Consider the following 16,588-nt stretch of genomic DNA (forward strand, 5'->3'; position numbering starts at 1 on the left):
CAGTCAGATGCACAAGAGGCAGCTGGTTAGAGTGGACTCAGATATAAAGATGAAACTTGCAGTGCACAGGAGCCACGTTGCTGTTAGAGTTAGAGAGAGAAAGCGTGCTGGAGCCAAGGAGACCCAGTAGGACCCGGGGACTCTTATCAGTTTGGTGGCAAGGCCAGAGAGGAGAGGGGCGCCCTCCGATCCAGCACACTGAGAGTTCCACATTGTGTCTTGTGCATAGGGGCATTTTGAACTTCCTTCTAATGCCCCTTTTTCTACCCAGACAGGATGGGCAGTGGTCCTGGTGGCCTCACAGCCGGGCACAGCATGTGGAGCTCCAGCAGCCTCCCAGGCTGCCAGCTCACATCCAGGTTACCCCTCTGTCCTCCCATGTACCCTAGGCTGGTCACCCTCAGCAGCACACTGCACCAGGAGCTGCTCAGCCACGTTGATGTCATCCAGGTGTCCCTGCGCAGCTTCCGCCAGTACTTGGAGGAGAGCCTGGGCAAGCTCCGCTACACCAACATTGAGTTCATCAAGCACTGCAGGTGGGAGCCACCATCTGGGCTTTCTCTACTGAGGGGTGGTCTTGTTTCCTGCTTAATTTTTTATTGTGACAAAATATACATAACATAAAGTTGTCCATTTTAATCATTTTTGGTGTCCAGTTCAGTGGCATTAAGTACATTCACATGGTTGTGCTACCATCACCATCACCATCTCCACAATTTTTTCATCTTCACGAACTGAAACTCTGAACCCCTTAAACACTAACTCCCCATTCTCCTCTCCCCTGGCCCCTGGAAGCCACCATTCTGCTTTCTGTCTCTATGAATTTGACTACTGTAGGCACCTCATATAAGTGAATCATGCACTGTTTGTCCTTTTGTGTCTGTCTTCTTTCACTTCACATAACGTCTTCAAGATTCATCCAGGTTGTAGCATGTGTCAACATTTCATTCATTCTTAAGGCTGAATAATATTCTATTCTGTGTATATACTGCATTTTGCTTATCCATTCATCCATGAATGGATATTTGGGTTGTTTCCCTTCTTCTTTCCTTGAACTACCTGCATTCATTTTACCATGATCTTGAACATTTAATCTAAAGCCTTGTCAACCACAGAATTTGGGATGAGTGGAAAGTTTCAGGTCTGATCCATGGCTTTCATTTCTCCCAAATTATTTTCAGATTGTTTTCAGAGGGAGGCAACTTTTCTTCTGAAGAAATTGACTCACTGTGTCATCGACTGGAGAAGGAAACTGCCCGGATAGAGTTTGTTGAAAATTTAATCATGATCAACATGGAGAAGATGGAGAGCGAGTACCTGGACCAGGTGAGTGAGCCTGGCCCCGCCCTCCAGCCAGGCTCCCAGGGCCCCCGGCTACAAGGCAGGCGCCTGGCTCATCGTCTGATGGGCCGGTCAAGCCCCCTCTCCAACCATTAATTGAGCCTTTCCCTCTGCTTCCAAAGCCCAAAAGTTCCAAATTAAGCCCCCCTCCTTTATTTCTTATATTCCTTTACAGGCCAATGATGTCATCAATAAGTTTGACAGTAAATTCCATAACCTGTCTGTGGACCTTATTTTTGTAGAGAAAATCCAGCATTTGCTGACAAATCTGCAGGTGAACATCAAGTGTGAGGTAGGACGGATGTGTTCTTCCTCTGGGAGATGTTTATCTCACACAGCTGCACTCCAGGCACTGTCCAAGGTGCTGGGATCCCGGTGTGGGCTCTGCGGGTGGGACCTGCACTCCAGCCAGGACAACAGAGGTTAAATCGTAATAGCCTCTGACACTCACTGAGTTATTATGCACCATGCACCCTGCTATCCGACTTATTTTGATTAGCTGTGTTAGTCCTCACAAGGCTGTGTGAAGCAAGTACTGTTTTTATCCCCGTTTTAGAGAGAAAGAAACTGAAGCAGAGTAATTTAGTGGCTTAGGCGAGAACACAGAGCTCCTCCACGGTGGAGCCACAATGTGAAGCCAGGTCTGACTGACACCAGAACTTACGGCCTCCACCACGAACAGGCCACCTGGGCCACAAAAGGGGAAGAGGGCCATGTGAGGGGTGTGGGGTGGAGAGGAGAGGACTGAACCTGGGCTGGGAAAGTGGTGCTTCCCAAGGCTGGATGGGGAAGTAGGAGCCAGCCAGGCAGGAGGGGAGGGAGCAATGTCCTGAGAGATCATGCAAAATCCTGGTGGGGCAGAGCCGAGAGGAGAGAGCTGGAGCGAGAGAAAGTGGGGAGCCGTGAGGTTGGAGAGGCGGCTGGGCCAGTGATCAGGGCCAGGCCAGCCGGGCTCCTGGCGCTGAAATGACAGTCATGGCAGTGGGCACTGGGGAAGGGGGCTCTTCGTACAATTTTTTAAGCTGGATAATCTTTAAAGATTCTTCAAAAACACCAACTGATGGCTTCCCTCTCCTGGAAGTGTTGACGTTTTTACTTAGCCATCCCTTTTTGGAGGAAGATTTGGTGGATGTCACTTATTATTATACCAATGGGGTGATAAATACGCGTGCACAGGAGACTGATTATGGCCGTAGGAGATGTCCCAGAGCTGGAATTGCCGGCTTAGGGCGTGAACATTTTGAGGCTCTTTGTGCTTTCCAGGTGGCTTCTACAGACATCCCCTCACCAGCAGGGCCTGAGCATGTCCTCCTAACTCCTCACCAGGACTGTGGGTCACTAATCTTAGGTTTAAACCTTATCTATTTGATGGCAAAAAAAAAAAAACTTTTAATTTTGCTTTGGTCTCGTTTCTGATAAGATTGTGTATTTTCTCCCTGATTTCATTTTTCCAGTACTTAATCCGTCTCTCAGATAATATGTTTTGCTGAACATTTTCTTGATCAAAATAAGTATTCTGGAAACAAATATTAGAACCTCTGTTCTTTCTAGGTGGCAAAATCCAATTCGCAATCAGATGGATTAAATTCTTCTCTGGAACAGCTTCAAAGCCAGGTGGAAATGTGTCGAAACTCAAGGGGAGAGAAGACAGTAAGTGCTCAGTGGGTGCTCAGCTACAGAGGGCCCTCGGGACCGTATTTCCGTGCAGATGTCTGTACACCTCCCCTGGGGGGCAGGGAAACGAAGTTAGTCTGCTGTGACCCTTTCCGCAGGCCCTTGGGGGACAGCCCTGCCCCTCCGGAGCAGAAACGTTTGCTCTCCCACGTTTCCTTGCCTCCCAGCTCCCTCCTGTCCTCTCCTGGTGGTGCCAGGGTGTGGGGCAGGCTCTGGGGGCTTGCACAGCCTCCTGGCCAGGTGGGGACATGAGCCCGGGTGGGCAGGCAGTCTTGTGCCACTGGAGGACACTGCTGGGCCACCTCTGCAGAGCAGTGATTGTGATTGGCCTCGATCATTGGATTCAGGGTGAAGGCCGTGGGGACCAGGGACGGTGTGAACAGGGCTGTGTGCTCAGTGCCTCACTGAGGAGGGCCTCCTGCTGCTGGGGGCAGAAAGGCAGGGAGGGAGGTGGAGCGAGGCAGGATGTCAAGACTGAGGCGGACAGAATAGTGCCTGGACAAGGTGCCAGCAGGGCATGTTCCACTAGTGGCAGAGCTGAGTGGCAGGGGATGGGCGGGACTCAGAGTGCAGTGGAGATGAAGGAAACACTAGAGGCCGACGCGCCTCCTGGCTGGGTCATCTACCAGGTCAGCGAGCCCCTCAGGGAACAGTGTGTGAGGACTGCTAAGTGGCGTGTATGAAGGTGAGCGTCCTCTCGGCTGCTTCCCTGAGCGCCTGTGGGGCACGGTCTGTGGGACTGCTGCTCGGGGGCCGGGCGGGGGGCAGTGTATGTGCATTGTCATGGGGATGGCCAGATCACCCCCAAGAAACACTGTGGCCATTTCACTCCTACACACTTGCCATCTTGGACCAAACATTTCCTTCTAAACGTAGAGTGCTGGAGCTAGAAGAGCCCCCTGGAAAAGTTCCGTGTCCCCATCACACAGCACTCCTGGTGCCCCGTCAGTGAAGGATCCGCTGTCCCAGAGCAGCTGCCCGAGAGCCAGCCCAGTGTCCCCCTCCCCCAGGGCCCTCCCTGCAAGTGAGGGGCCCCCATCGAACCAAGAGATGTTCTGACCAGGCAGCCCCCGTCCCTGTGGTGCAGATGGAACCAGCCTGCCCTCCCGCAGCCTGCTTCCTGGGGCTTTCTCCTCCGTGTTCTGCCAGATGGTGACCACGGAAGACCTCCTTGGGTTTGTCCAAACTTGGAAAGAAAAACTGAGCCAGAGGATTCGGTACCTCAACTGCAGGCTGGACACAGTGTCTGTGACTCAAGTGGTCTTCACTGTAAGGAGGGGATGGGGCGGTGGGGAAGGGTGGGGGAGCTGTTTGGTCTGGGCTCCTAGGAGACCCACGGGGCTCAGCAGAGCCTGAGGGAAGAGGGGGCTCCCAGGCCCCTGCTGGACATCAGGCCTACTGGGATGCCTTGGAACAGCCACAGGCTGTGGAGCCAGATCTGAGTTCAAATCCCAGATGGGCCACTTCCCTGCACTGGTCTCTTAGGAGACCCTCTTACCTCTTGGCACCAACTCCTCACCCCCATCGGGACCCTCAGCTCACCTCGCCCAACCACAGCCCCACCTCTCAGCCTCTTCCTGCTCACTAGCACCAGTGAGCAGCCACTGGCCTCTCTCCAACCCACCCCCACTGCCTCGTCCAAGCCTACCCCCCCATCCTATCTCTTGCCCACCTGGCTGCCCTTATCCTGTCACTTCTCTCCATGATCCATTCCCTGAGCTGCAGCCAGACCTAACGCTGGAAAAGGCCAGCCTAACTGTGTCACTCTCCTGCCCTGAGGGTAAAATCAAACCCTTTAACTGGACCTACACCGCAGCCTGTGCTGTCCATCCTCCGTGGCCTCTTTATGTCTCTCCACTGCCCCCCCACCCCCACCCCAGACATCACTTCCCCCTGGGCCTTCTCCCACCTCCTGGTCTGGTCAGGACCTCTTGGTCCCCATAGCTCCTCCCACTTCCCCGTGAGCTCAGAGACCACGCAGTGAGGTCTCCATTTTAGGGGCTGTCCCCCTAGACTGTGTGCCCCAGGAGGGCAGACTGTGCCACCCTCGCCTCATCCTCAGCCTCTCACACAAGGCTTTGAACCCCAGAGGCGCTCAACCAACCTCTAGGGGGTGGTCATAGAGCCAAGGGCAGTGTAGTGGACACCCCCCAAGTTCTGCTCTGGCCACTCTTCAGGCCCTGCCTCTCACTGCCGTTTTGGAACCGGCCCTTCCTTCTACGGGGAGGCTCTCCCACGATTCTCCCGACACTGAGCCTCCATTGCCTCACCAGCACTGCACCCACAAGACAGACCAGGAGTCCAGCTGGGCCCTTGCTTCTTACTGTCCACTGCTGAGACGAGACTCAGAGTGACATGAGGACCAGCCTCGCTAAACGCTCGTTGTGGGCTCCACTCCAACCCTTTCTCTAAGGCCCGAGGGACCTTGAGGGGGAGAAGGTCAGTCCCTCGTTCACACGTTCACTCATTCATCTGTCCATTTGGTCAGATCTACCACCCAGCCTTACAGGTCTGTGACCCTCAGTCTCATAGAAAACGCTGGAACTTTTCCTTCACAGCTCTGGTCCCAATTTTGGCCAAACATTTATTTGCAAAAGTGCATATTAAATGTCTGTCTCTCTGACTAGACTGTAAGCCCCATGAGGACAAGGGTCGCGTGTGGCCTCTTCTCCCTGTGTCCCAGGGCCCAGGCAGAACCCTGCAGAGAGCAGGCGCTCAGGGAACATTTTCAAAGGCCAGCATGCACGCATGAATGAATGGCCCTCTAACGTAGATATGATCATTCCCACTTTTCAGGTGAGAGAGTAGAGGCTCAAAGAGGTCAGGCGGCTGGCCTCCAACACCGCACCAGGGCAAGGCGGTGCTGGAATGTGAACCCAGCCTGCCTGCCTCCCTGGTACCTAGGCTGGGCCCACACACTTGGGCCCTTCTCCCTGGCCTGCAGGACAACATTTTGACTGACCTGGAGGTGGAGAGTGACATCCAAGTGTCTTCAGAAGCCCTTGAAGAGGAGGCCAGGGTAGACATGGTCGCCCCTGAGGCCTTTGCCCAGCCCAGCCGCATGGGGAAGTCCATGATTGAAGACCCAGCCACGGAGGTGATCAAGAAGATCCTGCAGTGAGTGGCACAGTGGGGTGCACAAGGGCGCCCTGCCATCGTGGCCTACGGCCCTGAACCTTCGGGGATGCTCTTGAGGTCCCATGTGAGCCCATCCCTGATAGCCTGTGACCTTGCACAAGGGGCTTCTCCTCTCAGAGCCTTAGTTTCCTCCTCTGAAATGGGGTTCATAATAGGATGGACTTATGTGGTGGTGTGAGCGAACTGGGATGGTGCCCAATGCCTGGCCTGAGCTGTCCTCATGGTCACTGGGGAAAAGTTCGCATCTGTTCCTTTGGTTTCAGATGTCCTGACTCAAAATTCTCAACCCAGCAGTGTGACAATGTTCGGTCCCAGACAGGTACAGACAAACAGGCCTGTGGGTGTCAGGGCACTGACAGTGGGGAAGCCAGTGGTGCCACCTGCCCCATCCTCACCTCGGGTCCTCTGCTCTTCTCCTGCATGATTGTCACCCAAAGGCTTGAAGCGACACCGGAACTGGGGAGAACATTCTGCGAAGGCCTTGTCCAGTGCCAGTGCCACCTCAGCAGGGAGGTAGGGATGCTGGGCTGCCCGGGATCTCCCCTTCCCAGGCCCCTAACTGTCCCCCTAAATGGAGGCCAGAGACCACCTTGTTGCTTTACCAGACTCTGTCCTCAGAACGCGCAGCCTGTGCTCACAGCTCTGAGACTCCAAGGGACCCAGTGAGGGCCTGGCTCTGATGCTGGCTTTGGTCAGATCTGCTGGCTGACTCGGCTCACACGGGCCTCCACTGTGAGAAGCTGTCTGAGTTCAGTGGTTTTCCATGGTGACAGCTGGTGGAGCCGAGCCCTGCTACCTCCCCATACACATCGTCCTGGTCAGAAACAGGCACATTGGAGATGCTTTTCCTTGGGTGGCATCACGGAGCTGCAGGAGGAGTCCTGGGCCTCTGCATCCTGGCCACTGCTCTGCCCACTGTGCCCTATGGGGTCATTAGACTCATAGCTCAGTGAGTGTGGGCCCTGGCTGACCGCTGACTCTGATGTTATAGAAGATGGATGACAGAAGCCACATGGCTGAGCCAACTTTCTGGGTCCTCTGTGGGCCCACAGTGACATGGCTTGATTCCTGGTTTTGAGGAGGTGGCAGTGAGGAAATTCCTACTTTGTAAATCTCCAGAAGGTTAATTGTTTAGGGTACCTATTCGGCCTTCTCTGGTTGGTCCTAAGTTGGAAGCAGGGACAAAACTTAGGGAAGCTGTCAGTTCTTAATCAAGTCTTGGCCATTTGGGGCCGATTGTTATAGAAGTTATTGTTTAGCTTTCTGGACTATCACTAGAGGTGACAATCTGGCTTCCTGCGAGTCTGCCTTCCGGCAGGCTGGCTTCCCAAACTGTTTACTGTAATAAGGAGCTCGCTTCCTGGGCGGTTGCTGCAGATTATGGGTCAGAGTTCTATATTCATCTGTGGTCCAGCCCTTGTCCACTTGCAGATTCAGTCTCTCAGCGGTTACAGAATGAAGTCCGTGTTGCTAGAGCTGCCAGATAAAACTTCAGGATGCCCAGTTAAATGTGAATTTCAGATAAACAACACATAATATTTTTAGTACAAATGTGTCCCAAATATTGCATGGGACATACTTAAGACCAAAAATTGCTCGTTGCCTTTGTGAAATTCAAATTTAACTGGGCGTGTTGTATTTTTATTTGAAAAACTGGTAGCCCTACAGGTGGCTCGCCGTGTTTTCTTTGGGTCCTCACCACAGGGAAGCAGGGATACAGATTCCTGGCCCCTTGCCCCCTCAGCGGCCTTGGGTGGGTTTAGCGTAAAGGCTTCATCCCACGGCAAGGTTGTCTTCAGGGCTGTCGAGGAGCAGGGGGGCATCTCGAAGGGCTCGGCCCCAGACCCGGGAGTCAGGTTGCCCCACGGCAGGCCCAGTGCCTGTAGCAACCCAGGGAGGGCTCCCACAGGCTCAGACCTGCCTGTGTCTGTCCCCAGCCTCCAGAGCACTGACCCACCTTTGTTCCCCAGCATCACTCGGTACTCCAAGCCCAACCGGACAGACAGAAAGTACCAGGTGCTCGGGGACAAGCCACCTCCTCCGGCTGGGTAAGTGACAACGCCTTTGTCCGTTAACTCCATTTTACCTGTTGTCTCTGTCGGGAGCGGCTCAACCTGACTCAGCTGATGGGAAAATAAGAAGTGGGGGCAGAGAAGGAGGGGTCGGGAGGGGATGGGCAAGGGTCAAAGTCAGTTTGTCTCAACCCATTTCACTTAAATTGGTTGAGAGATTTTCACCAACTTTTCACATTTTCCAAGCTAAGCATTTTGTGGCAGGAGGGCAGCGTGCCGCTTTGAGGTTTGGGGTTTTTTTGCAATTTTTTTTCATGCTTCCCGCTCCGCCGTTCCCCTTTTTCTTTACTTTAATTTCAGTGATTAAAACAAAATCTGTTCCACTTAATATGGCTACCATCTCAGCAAACAAGCAAAATGTCACCTTCAACCAAAAGCACTCCAAGAAGGTTGAGGTCTACAATGGGCCCCGTCCCTCAGTCAGGAAGCCCACTGTCACAGCACCCCCACTCACCAGTCGTTTTGTCCACGGCTCTCGCCTCTGGGGTTCTGTGCACCGTGCAGAGAAGGGCGGCTTTTGCATCAGGCGGCCCTAGTTGCATATAAGTCAGCAAGTGGACGCTCCCTCGTCCCACGCTCCAAAAGACACTCTTCGTCATTGAAACCTTGACTCTCTCCCCTTTTTATAGTTCTGTCATTTGATCACAGGTTTTGATTTTTGTAACTGTCACCACAATCAGGAAACAGAACTGTTCCTCCACCCCTGAGTCCCCTTCACAGCCACGCCCACCCCGTCTCCCTCGCCATCCCTAACCCTGAGCAACCACTAACCAGTCTTCCACCCTACAACTGTGTCACTTCAAGAATGTCGGATAGCTGGTCTCATACAGTATACGATCTTTTCAGAGTGGCTTTTTGCGCTCCACGTAATGCCCCTGAGAGCCATCCGAGTTGTCACGTGTATCAATAGTTCCTTCTTTTGTGTGACTGAGTAGTAATCCATGGTATGGAAGCACCACAGGTTTTTGTGATTAAAAAAAAAATCATAGGCTAAACCCCAAAACTCAAGCATTTATTGAGTCTCTGAAAGGGAAGACTTTCCTGGCATGGCACAGTGGTTATTCCTCAGGAATAGAATCAGACCGGTCATGTTTTACCCCCACATGGAATCTGGCTAAGCGACTTCTCCCCAGGCCTCAGTCTTCCCCTCTGCACAGTGGGGAGAAGAGACCCCTCCTCTCAGAGCTGCAGAGAGGAGCCAGCGAGTCACCTGCTGGCCTCCTTTGAGCAATACAGGATTGTCACACCGAGAAGCCCTGGATGAAACAACAAGGGAAACATGGAAAATGTCGGCAAATAAATTTTTAAACTCCTCTGGGTTAAAGTGCGATTAAAAGTTAGATAACAATCAGCCAGGAAACAACAGCGGTAAACAGGCCAACATGAGAAAAGGCCTTTAAAAACTGGCTGCCTCCCCCTGTCCCCCAGCAAATTGCTGAGGAAACCTTGAGAGCTCAGGAGGGTCAGGGAAGAGGGGAGAATTTGAAGAGATCATACCCGAAGGAGGAAATAAAATTAGAACAGACACGTGGGGGAAACACTCTCATTAGAATGCAGAGAAATGAAAGTGGAACAGGTCTGTTCCATATTTCGCCAGAGACTCACCAGTATATCAATAGGTTTTAGTGGAAGATCCCAGTTTATCAAGGGAGGGTGGAGGGGGTCCCTCCCAGGCACTGCAGGTGGGAGGTGTTAAAGAAAACATTATTCTGGCACTTGTTCAAACAGTAAGGAAGACTTTCTATGGGGCTATTGCAATAGGTGTCAAGACTGTCATAATAGGAGAGAGAGATGGGGCTCAACTCCAAATACAACAAGGACAAGCGGGGTCTACAGCCAACGTGCAGACGGAGGGGGCAGTGGATAGAAAGAAGGTTCAGGGGTTGTAGAATTCTTGCTGCAGGCAGGCCAGGGTGAGCAGACATCAAGGGCAGAGGACTGTCTCTAAACTGACTTAGCAGGATTCTTGCTAAAATAGGACCCAGCAGGCCAAAGACAGTGCCCAGCAAAGAGGCCTAGTCAAAAAGCGGGCTCAGAGGAGCCTGTCTAAAGTTTGGTCAAGGAGACAGTCTCTGTCAGTCCTCTTAAGTCTCTGTCCCCTCTTCTCTGACCCTCCTGAGCTCTCAAGGTTTTCTTAGCAATTTGTCAGTCCTCTTCCTGTTCAAGGAAGGAAGAGACATTCTTCTTTCCTTTGAACAATGTAAGTTTGTTTCCCCTTCAATCGCCCTTTGTTCATTGAGGACAAGCTGAACCATCTGCTGAGACGTGGTGGCACGGCAGCCAGTCAAGATTTCCAGATGTTGGGCCTGAAGCATCGTGAGTGGCCCACACAGCAGCAGCTCCAGGCATTCAGGTTGCCCTTCGTGCAGCTCAGCTTGCAGGGCTTCTTTAGATCTGGGGGAAAGCCAGCCACAAAGCAGCCTAATGTCCCAATAAGGATCTGCATAGTCAAGTTTTAGTTCTCAGTGGGATCAAGTCAGGAGGACGGGAGAAGAATTGGAAATGTCAATTTGAAGACTTGCAGCCAGATATTGAAGGAAACTAGAAGAATTGAGAATTTGGCAAGGATTGACAGAAGGTATAAGATGGCAAGATCCAGTCCAGTTTACAGGCTGGTAACAAAACCTCAAAGACAGGGAATAGGGGTAGACTCCAGTAATCCACAGGAATGTGCTATCGTTTTACACAGAAACACAAAGTTTCTGTCACCCCTTCTTTTTGATTCTTGTTTGCAAATTAAATCTAGTCTCATTAGATTTGTCCTGATTATTTACATAAGTGCAGTGAGAATGATAATTGACCACACAGACCTTTTTAAGTTTGTGTTGCTGGAACTTTTCATAAGGAATCTCAGATTGGACTTTTAAAAGCCTCCTGAAGCTGGGACCCCAAGCCAGATTCACTGGTGACACCTATAGATTTGGGTGAATTCCTCTCTTCTTGAGGTCCCCACAATATCCTAAGTTTCCTGGGCCTGCCAGGAAGTGGCCTTCCTCACTCACCTATGAGGCTGGGAACCCTGTAAGCCAGGTATCAGACTGGTTTTCCCAAGAGGGCTTTGTAAGTATTGGTTCCATCAAGTCAACTTTAGCTCCTTAAAACTCTTTGGTCAAATCTGATTCTCTGCATCATTCTCCTTATGACATTCCAGTCAAAGCCTTGGTTATGTATCAAAGTTTCCAATTATGTCCCCTTACAAGGAAGACAGATTCTTATTGAGCTCATGTAAGTAATTATATTGCCATGATAATAAGTACACTCAGTAAGAGCTTTTGAATTCTGGAGTGCGTTAGAGTGGATAAAATATCCAGCCTGTTTCCAAGTAGCCCTTTTTCCTGTTCAGCCTCAGGCAGCTGCTTTCATCAGTTCCTCAGTTCCTTGAGAGCCTGGCTGGGGACAGGAGGCCTGAAGTCCAAGTGACTGCAGGGAGCTGAGGGCTGGAGTGGGAGGGCGACAGTCTGGCAGGGGTGGACAGAGGGATGGAAGAGCGGACGTATCGAAGGATCAAGGGGACTGAAGGCTAGACCGAAGGTGGTAGGAGGAGGACGGAGGAGCAGGGGTGACGGGAAGGGAGAGGTCTTACCTGAGCCAGTTTGGGAGATCTTAAGTTTTCCAAAGAAACCAATGGGGTTCCAAATTATCCTTGGTAACATCATGCCAGTGGCATGGATCCCACAGTGGAAGATTGTTTGGGAAGGTATAGTGAAAGCATACAAAGGAGCTGTCCAATGCTTGGTCAAGGAGACCGTTTTTGTCAAGGTCAACAGCAAACTGTCTTTCCAGAAAGCGTTTTGGGAAGGTAGAGTGAAAGCCATAGAATTATGCCTTTTGTGCAACTCCTCAGGTCTCTTTCCCGAGGAAATCATCCTATCAAGAAGAAAAGACTTACACAAAAATATACCACACAATACTTTTCATCACAGCTAAAAATGAGAAAAAACCTAAAGGTCCAAAAATAGGGGATTGTAAACCGTGGTGCCTACATACCCAATGGTGTCACACAGCCATTTAAAACGGTATTGTGATGTGGGGACACTTACCAGTGAGCAGAATACAAAACACTCATGAACCTAATTCCAAACCGATTTTAAAATCAGCAAAAGGAAATAAAATAAAATGTTTGTATTCATTTTTCCTTCTTGTTTTTCAGTATATTTCTAATTTTCTTAATTATGATGAATGAATTTTAAAATGAAAGATCGAGTGACTTATACACATATGTTTAGAAATTGGCCGACAATGATGTGTGTATACAGCAGTCACTGTGTCACTTTACTGACATTGTGGAAAAGTAAGTGTCCTCAGCTGCATGCAGTTCTAATACGTCTGTGCCTCATCTCACTCTCTCTATTGAGATGGCTGACCTAACCTAGACAGGACTACCCACTGGATCCAGGCAAATTTGTTTAGTAAAGCCCAGGTGTGCACACAGTCAGCCTAAAGGCCAGGGGTACCAGAAGGGGGATGTCCAGTCCTACAGGAAGTCCTGCTCGTCTGATTAACACTGTAAGAAATCATTCCTTCTTTCACCCAGTACTGAGGCACTGATTGATGCAGGCCCTGCTCTGGGGCTGGGGATTCCAGGATGAACAAAAGCACACGCCCACAGTCTGTGTCCTGGTGGACTTTACCATCTGCTGGGAGAGGTGGAGATCAATCAGCCAGTCACACAAATCAATCCCAAGTCCCCCTATGGGGAGCACTATAGGGCCGAGAGCCACTCTGAGAGCATTGGAACGAGGTGAGCAGGAATTGCCACCAAGCCAGGATCTGAGGAAGAGCAGGAACAAATATGACCAAGAGGAAAGTTAGCAGTGTTCTCTGGAGAGAACTCAGTGTGTGCAAACGTCCTGGGGTGGGAGTGAGGAATTACAAGGAGTGATGAAGCCAAAAGAGAACTGAGATGCTTGGAAGGGGCTAAGTCCAGCTTGTCACATACAAGAGGCATTAAACTCGACAAACAGAAATATTAGGTGGGAACATGCTTGGGCATCACATGAACCATCCAACTCCAATTCTGGCTGGGCTGCTGAGTCCTCGGAATGTCCTATCCATGTGGTTTTGTCCACACCGTTTGGTGTGATTAGACAAGGCCCCTGAAGGATCTGTCTCGTGTATGTTGCAGGGATTTTAAAGGAATCATCCTGACCCTCCTCTGGGAGAGCAACGAGCATCTGCTGACCATCGTGGAGGTGAGGGCGCTGCCCACAGGCCCCTGCCTGCCCCTCTGCCAGCCGCTGGCCACATGTCCTCAGCTGCCTCTGCCTCCTGCATTCTGCTGATAATGGCCTTGTTGGTGAAACTGAGGAAAAGGAGATTCCAGCCCCCATGACATGGCCGCCCAGCTAAACCTCATTCATTCATTTACCCATTTATTCAGCCACCAAACATTTTTTGAACACTGTATATCAGATACTGGGTGACATACTGACCAAGAGGAACAAGCCCCATCTCTGTCCCTGAGAGGCCAGCGCCCAGCAGAAGGGCAAACATGGCGGTACCACAGGGAGATGGGTGGGGCCGTGCGAGCAGGCGCCTTGGGGGCCCCCAATAGGAGCTCTCCAGATCCCTGAGCCAGCACACCCCACGCGGGGATGTCTGTGCATCTTCCTGTCTGCCGCCCACCAGGCTGTGAGCCCTTCAGAGCAGGGGCTCCGGGCCATCCATATTTGGGGCCTGGAGCCTTGTCCCAGCTCTCAACCTCGTCACTGAGATGAGATTCCATTTTGGTCTTGAAGGATAAGTAGAATGTTGCCATGCGCTCACTTGTGCCTCACTTAGCCCGGGATAGTGACAGTGGTGGAAAGGACAGATAGGAACTGTTGCCAGCCTAGGGGACATCAGGAGAAAAGGCTAGGAGGTGTCGAGAGCAGGGTGCGGGATGCCAGGAGTGTGGGCCACAGTCCCATGGTGAGGGTGCTTGCCCACATGCCGTCAACCCTCTCTTGCAGGAGTTTTACCGCAAAGAGAAGCGCTCAGTCACTAGGCCCGACTGCATGTACGAAACCTTTGACCAGTGCGCAGAGAACATTTGCAAGAAGATCCTGGAGTACCAGAGCCAGACAGACAAGTACCACAACTCCTGCCTCATAGGTGGGTCTGGGCGGCAGGCGGGTGGGTCAAGGGTGTTGCAGGAAGCCACGGATTGAGCCAGGCCTGGGCCTCCCTCCTGGCCTGGATGATGCCCTCCTGACCTGGAGTCACTAGGGGAGGCATAGGAGCCGCCTGGAGGAGCTGGCATCTCAGAATTAGGTAAAAACTTGACCAGATCTAAGCATGGAGAAACAACAACGCCAAAAAAACCACTAACTTTTCTTGAGAAATATGATGATTTGTATCACTAAAAGCGTTTTGTTCATTGCACGGATATTTTTTACAGGTTTATTGATACTCACATACCATACAATTCACCCATGAGAAGTGCACACTTCAGTGGATTTTAGCATCTTCATGGAGTTGTGCATCCATCACCACTGTCAATTTTAGAACCCCATGTCCCTCCATCACTTCCCCAGCCCTAAGCAACCTCTACTCTACTTTGTGTCTCTACAGATTTTCCTGTTCAGGGCTTTCATATAAATGGAATCATGCGGTGTGTATTTTGTGACTGGCTTCTTTCATTTTGCATGATGTTTTCAAGGTTCACCTATGTTATAGCATGGATCAGTACCTCATTCCTTTTTATGGTTGAATCATATTCCATTGAATGCATGTACCACAGTTTGTTTAGCTATTCATTCATGGGTAGAAGAGGGAGAGCATAGAGGATAGCCACACCTGGGCTCAGGAGCCAGCACTGCCGTCTCCCAGCTATATGACCTTGACCAAGTCACCTCACCTCTGTGAGCTTTGGTTTCTTTGTCTGTAAACGGGAGATAAAGACAATACCCACCACGCAAGGCTTTTCTGAGGACTAAGCCCCTCATGTAGACCGGCCATACACAGGGAGAATAGTCAGTGGTGGCTCTCATTGCTGTGGTTGTGGAATGACTGAAATGGAAAGTCTGGGCAGCATTTTGATTCTCTAGCTCAGAATTTCACCCAGTGAACTCTGTGCGATCCCATCCTGTAAGATCTTCCTCGAAAGAAAGTTCCGTGTTTGAATGGGTTTGGGGACTGCTGCAGGTTGCATCCCTCTCTGGAATGGAGATTTCCTCTTCCTACAGTTTGGGAATCCCGTATCCTGACCAACTCTGAAAACATGCAAAGATGCTGGATGTAATTACTTTTGTCATGAACTCTTTTAAATGCTTTGATGAGCTAGCTGTAAAATAAGAAACACACAAAGCCCCCAAATTAAGTGAAAATAGGCACTCTGAGAAATGAATTGAGCAGTACCTCTGGCTATTGACCTAAGGGCTTTGCTAACTCCCAGGTGAACTTGAGCCTCTGTTTTCCTGGCTTCCAGGGTATTGGGAACAGGAGCCAGAGTGCCAGATCACCCGTGGGGGGAAAGGACACAAGCTGAGTAAAATGGAACTCTGCAGGGCTCCGTCTGCGGAGTAAGGGGAATGAGACAGAAACCAAGCCCCACGCAATGAGAGGAAGGAGACATTCGTATTAAAAGCCTTGGCACTGGGTAAACAAGAAGAAAAGCTCCAATGAGAATCCCTAACTACGAGCCAGTCTTCACGTGGGTTTTAAGCCTGAAATCGCACTTCGATAAACCTGAATTCAACTTGGTTTTTGCGGATCATCCAAAAGCCTCCAGCTGATACTTTAGCTTAAAATGATCCTGAGTTAGGCCCAGGTGCGTGTTTAGTAGAGACACTACGGATTCTCTCTAGAAAAACCCACCTTCAATTCAGGCCTCCAAGGATTCCCACAGATAAAATGCCCAGAATAAGAGTTCCCAGTAAAATCAACAAAGAAAATATACACACAAACACAAGGAAAAAGCACCTTGAGCGTGAGGCAGCAGAATGAGACAAGTAAATACGTGAGACATTGAGTGACTGAGACAGAATATAAAATAATGTATTCATTAGAGTTAAATAAAAGAGGAAACTGGAACCATGAATAAGGAGCAAGGGACTATTAAAGTCACCAAGTAGATATGAAAGAGAACCAAATAGCACTTCTATACTGGAAAAATAAATCGTTAAAATTTAAAAATTATGAATGGCTTTATGACCAGATTATTCATAGCTGGAGGTGAAATCAGTGAACTGGAAGGTAGACCCCCAAAAATATGCAAAATGCAACATAGAAAAACAAAGAGGTGAAAATGTGGGGGAGAGGTGAAGAGATATGGATGAAAGCGTAGGTCTAACATATAGCTATTTAGAGGTCCACAGGGAGAGGAAGGAGACTAGGGTCAAAGCAATATTTGAAAAGATAATGGATGAGACAGAACTGCTGGA

The 16,588-nt window shown here is 50.4% G+C and overlaps 2 protein-coding genes across 7 annotated transcripts in view; both read left to right on the forward strand.

Annotated features, from left to right (window-relative positions):
- LOC103543158 (stimulated by retinoic acid gene 6 protein-like) overlaps positions 1 to 16,588 on the forward strand; it is a 149,892-nt gene that overhangs the window by 62,037 nt on the left and 71,267 nt on the right. The gene's annotated exons all lie outside the window — the stretch shown is intronic.
- Positions 1 to 16,588, forward strand: part of LOC103542856 (coiled-coil domain-containing protein 180-like) — a 51,328-nt gene that overhangs the window by 15,818 nt on the left and 18,922 nt on the right. For 5 of the 6 annotated variants that reach the window (XM_070595813.1, XM_070595815.1, XM_070595818.1 and 2 more), the window contains exons 11-21: positions 390 to 536; positions 1,182 to 1,326; positions 1,517 to 1,633; positions 2,893 to 2,991; positions 4,165 to 4,284; positions 5,960 to 6,132; positions 6,417 to 6,472; positions 6,591 to 6,666; positions 8,124 to 8,201; positions 13,351 to 13,417; positions 14,177 to 14,318. In XM_070595813.1, the coding sequence (XP_070451914.1) occupies positions 390 to 536; positions 1,182 to 1,326; positions 1,517 to 1,633; positions 2,893 to 2,991; positions 4,165 to 4,284; positions 5,960 to 6,132; positions 6,417 to 6,472; positions 6,591 to 6,666; positions 8,124 to 8,201; positions 13,351 to 13,417; positions 14,177 to 14,318 (1,220 nt within the window). The remainder of the gene's footprint in view (positions 1 to 389; positions 537 to 1,181; positions 1,327 to 1,516; positions 1,634 to 2,892; positions 2,992 to 4,164; positions 4,285 to 5,959; positions 6,133 to 6,416; positions 6,473 to 6,590; positions 6,667 to 8,123; positions 8,202 to 13,350; positions 13,418 to 14,176; positions 14,319 to 16,588) is intronic. The other variant, XM_070595816.1, reaches the window with a different exon arrangement.

This window comes from Equus przewalskii, chromosome 26, assembly GCF_037783145.1.
Source record: "Equus przewalskii isolate Varuska chromosome 26, EquPr2, whole genome shotgun sequence".
Lineage (NCBI taxonomy): Eukaryota > Metazoa > Chordata > Mammalia > Perissodactyla > Equidae > Equus > Equus przewalskii.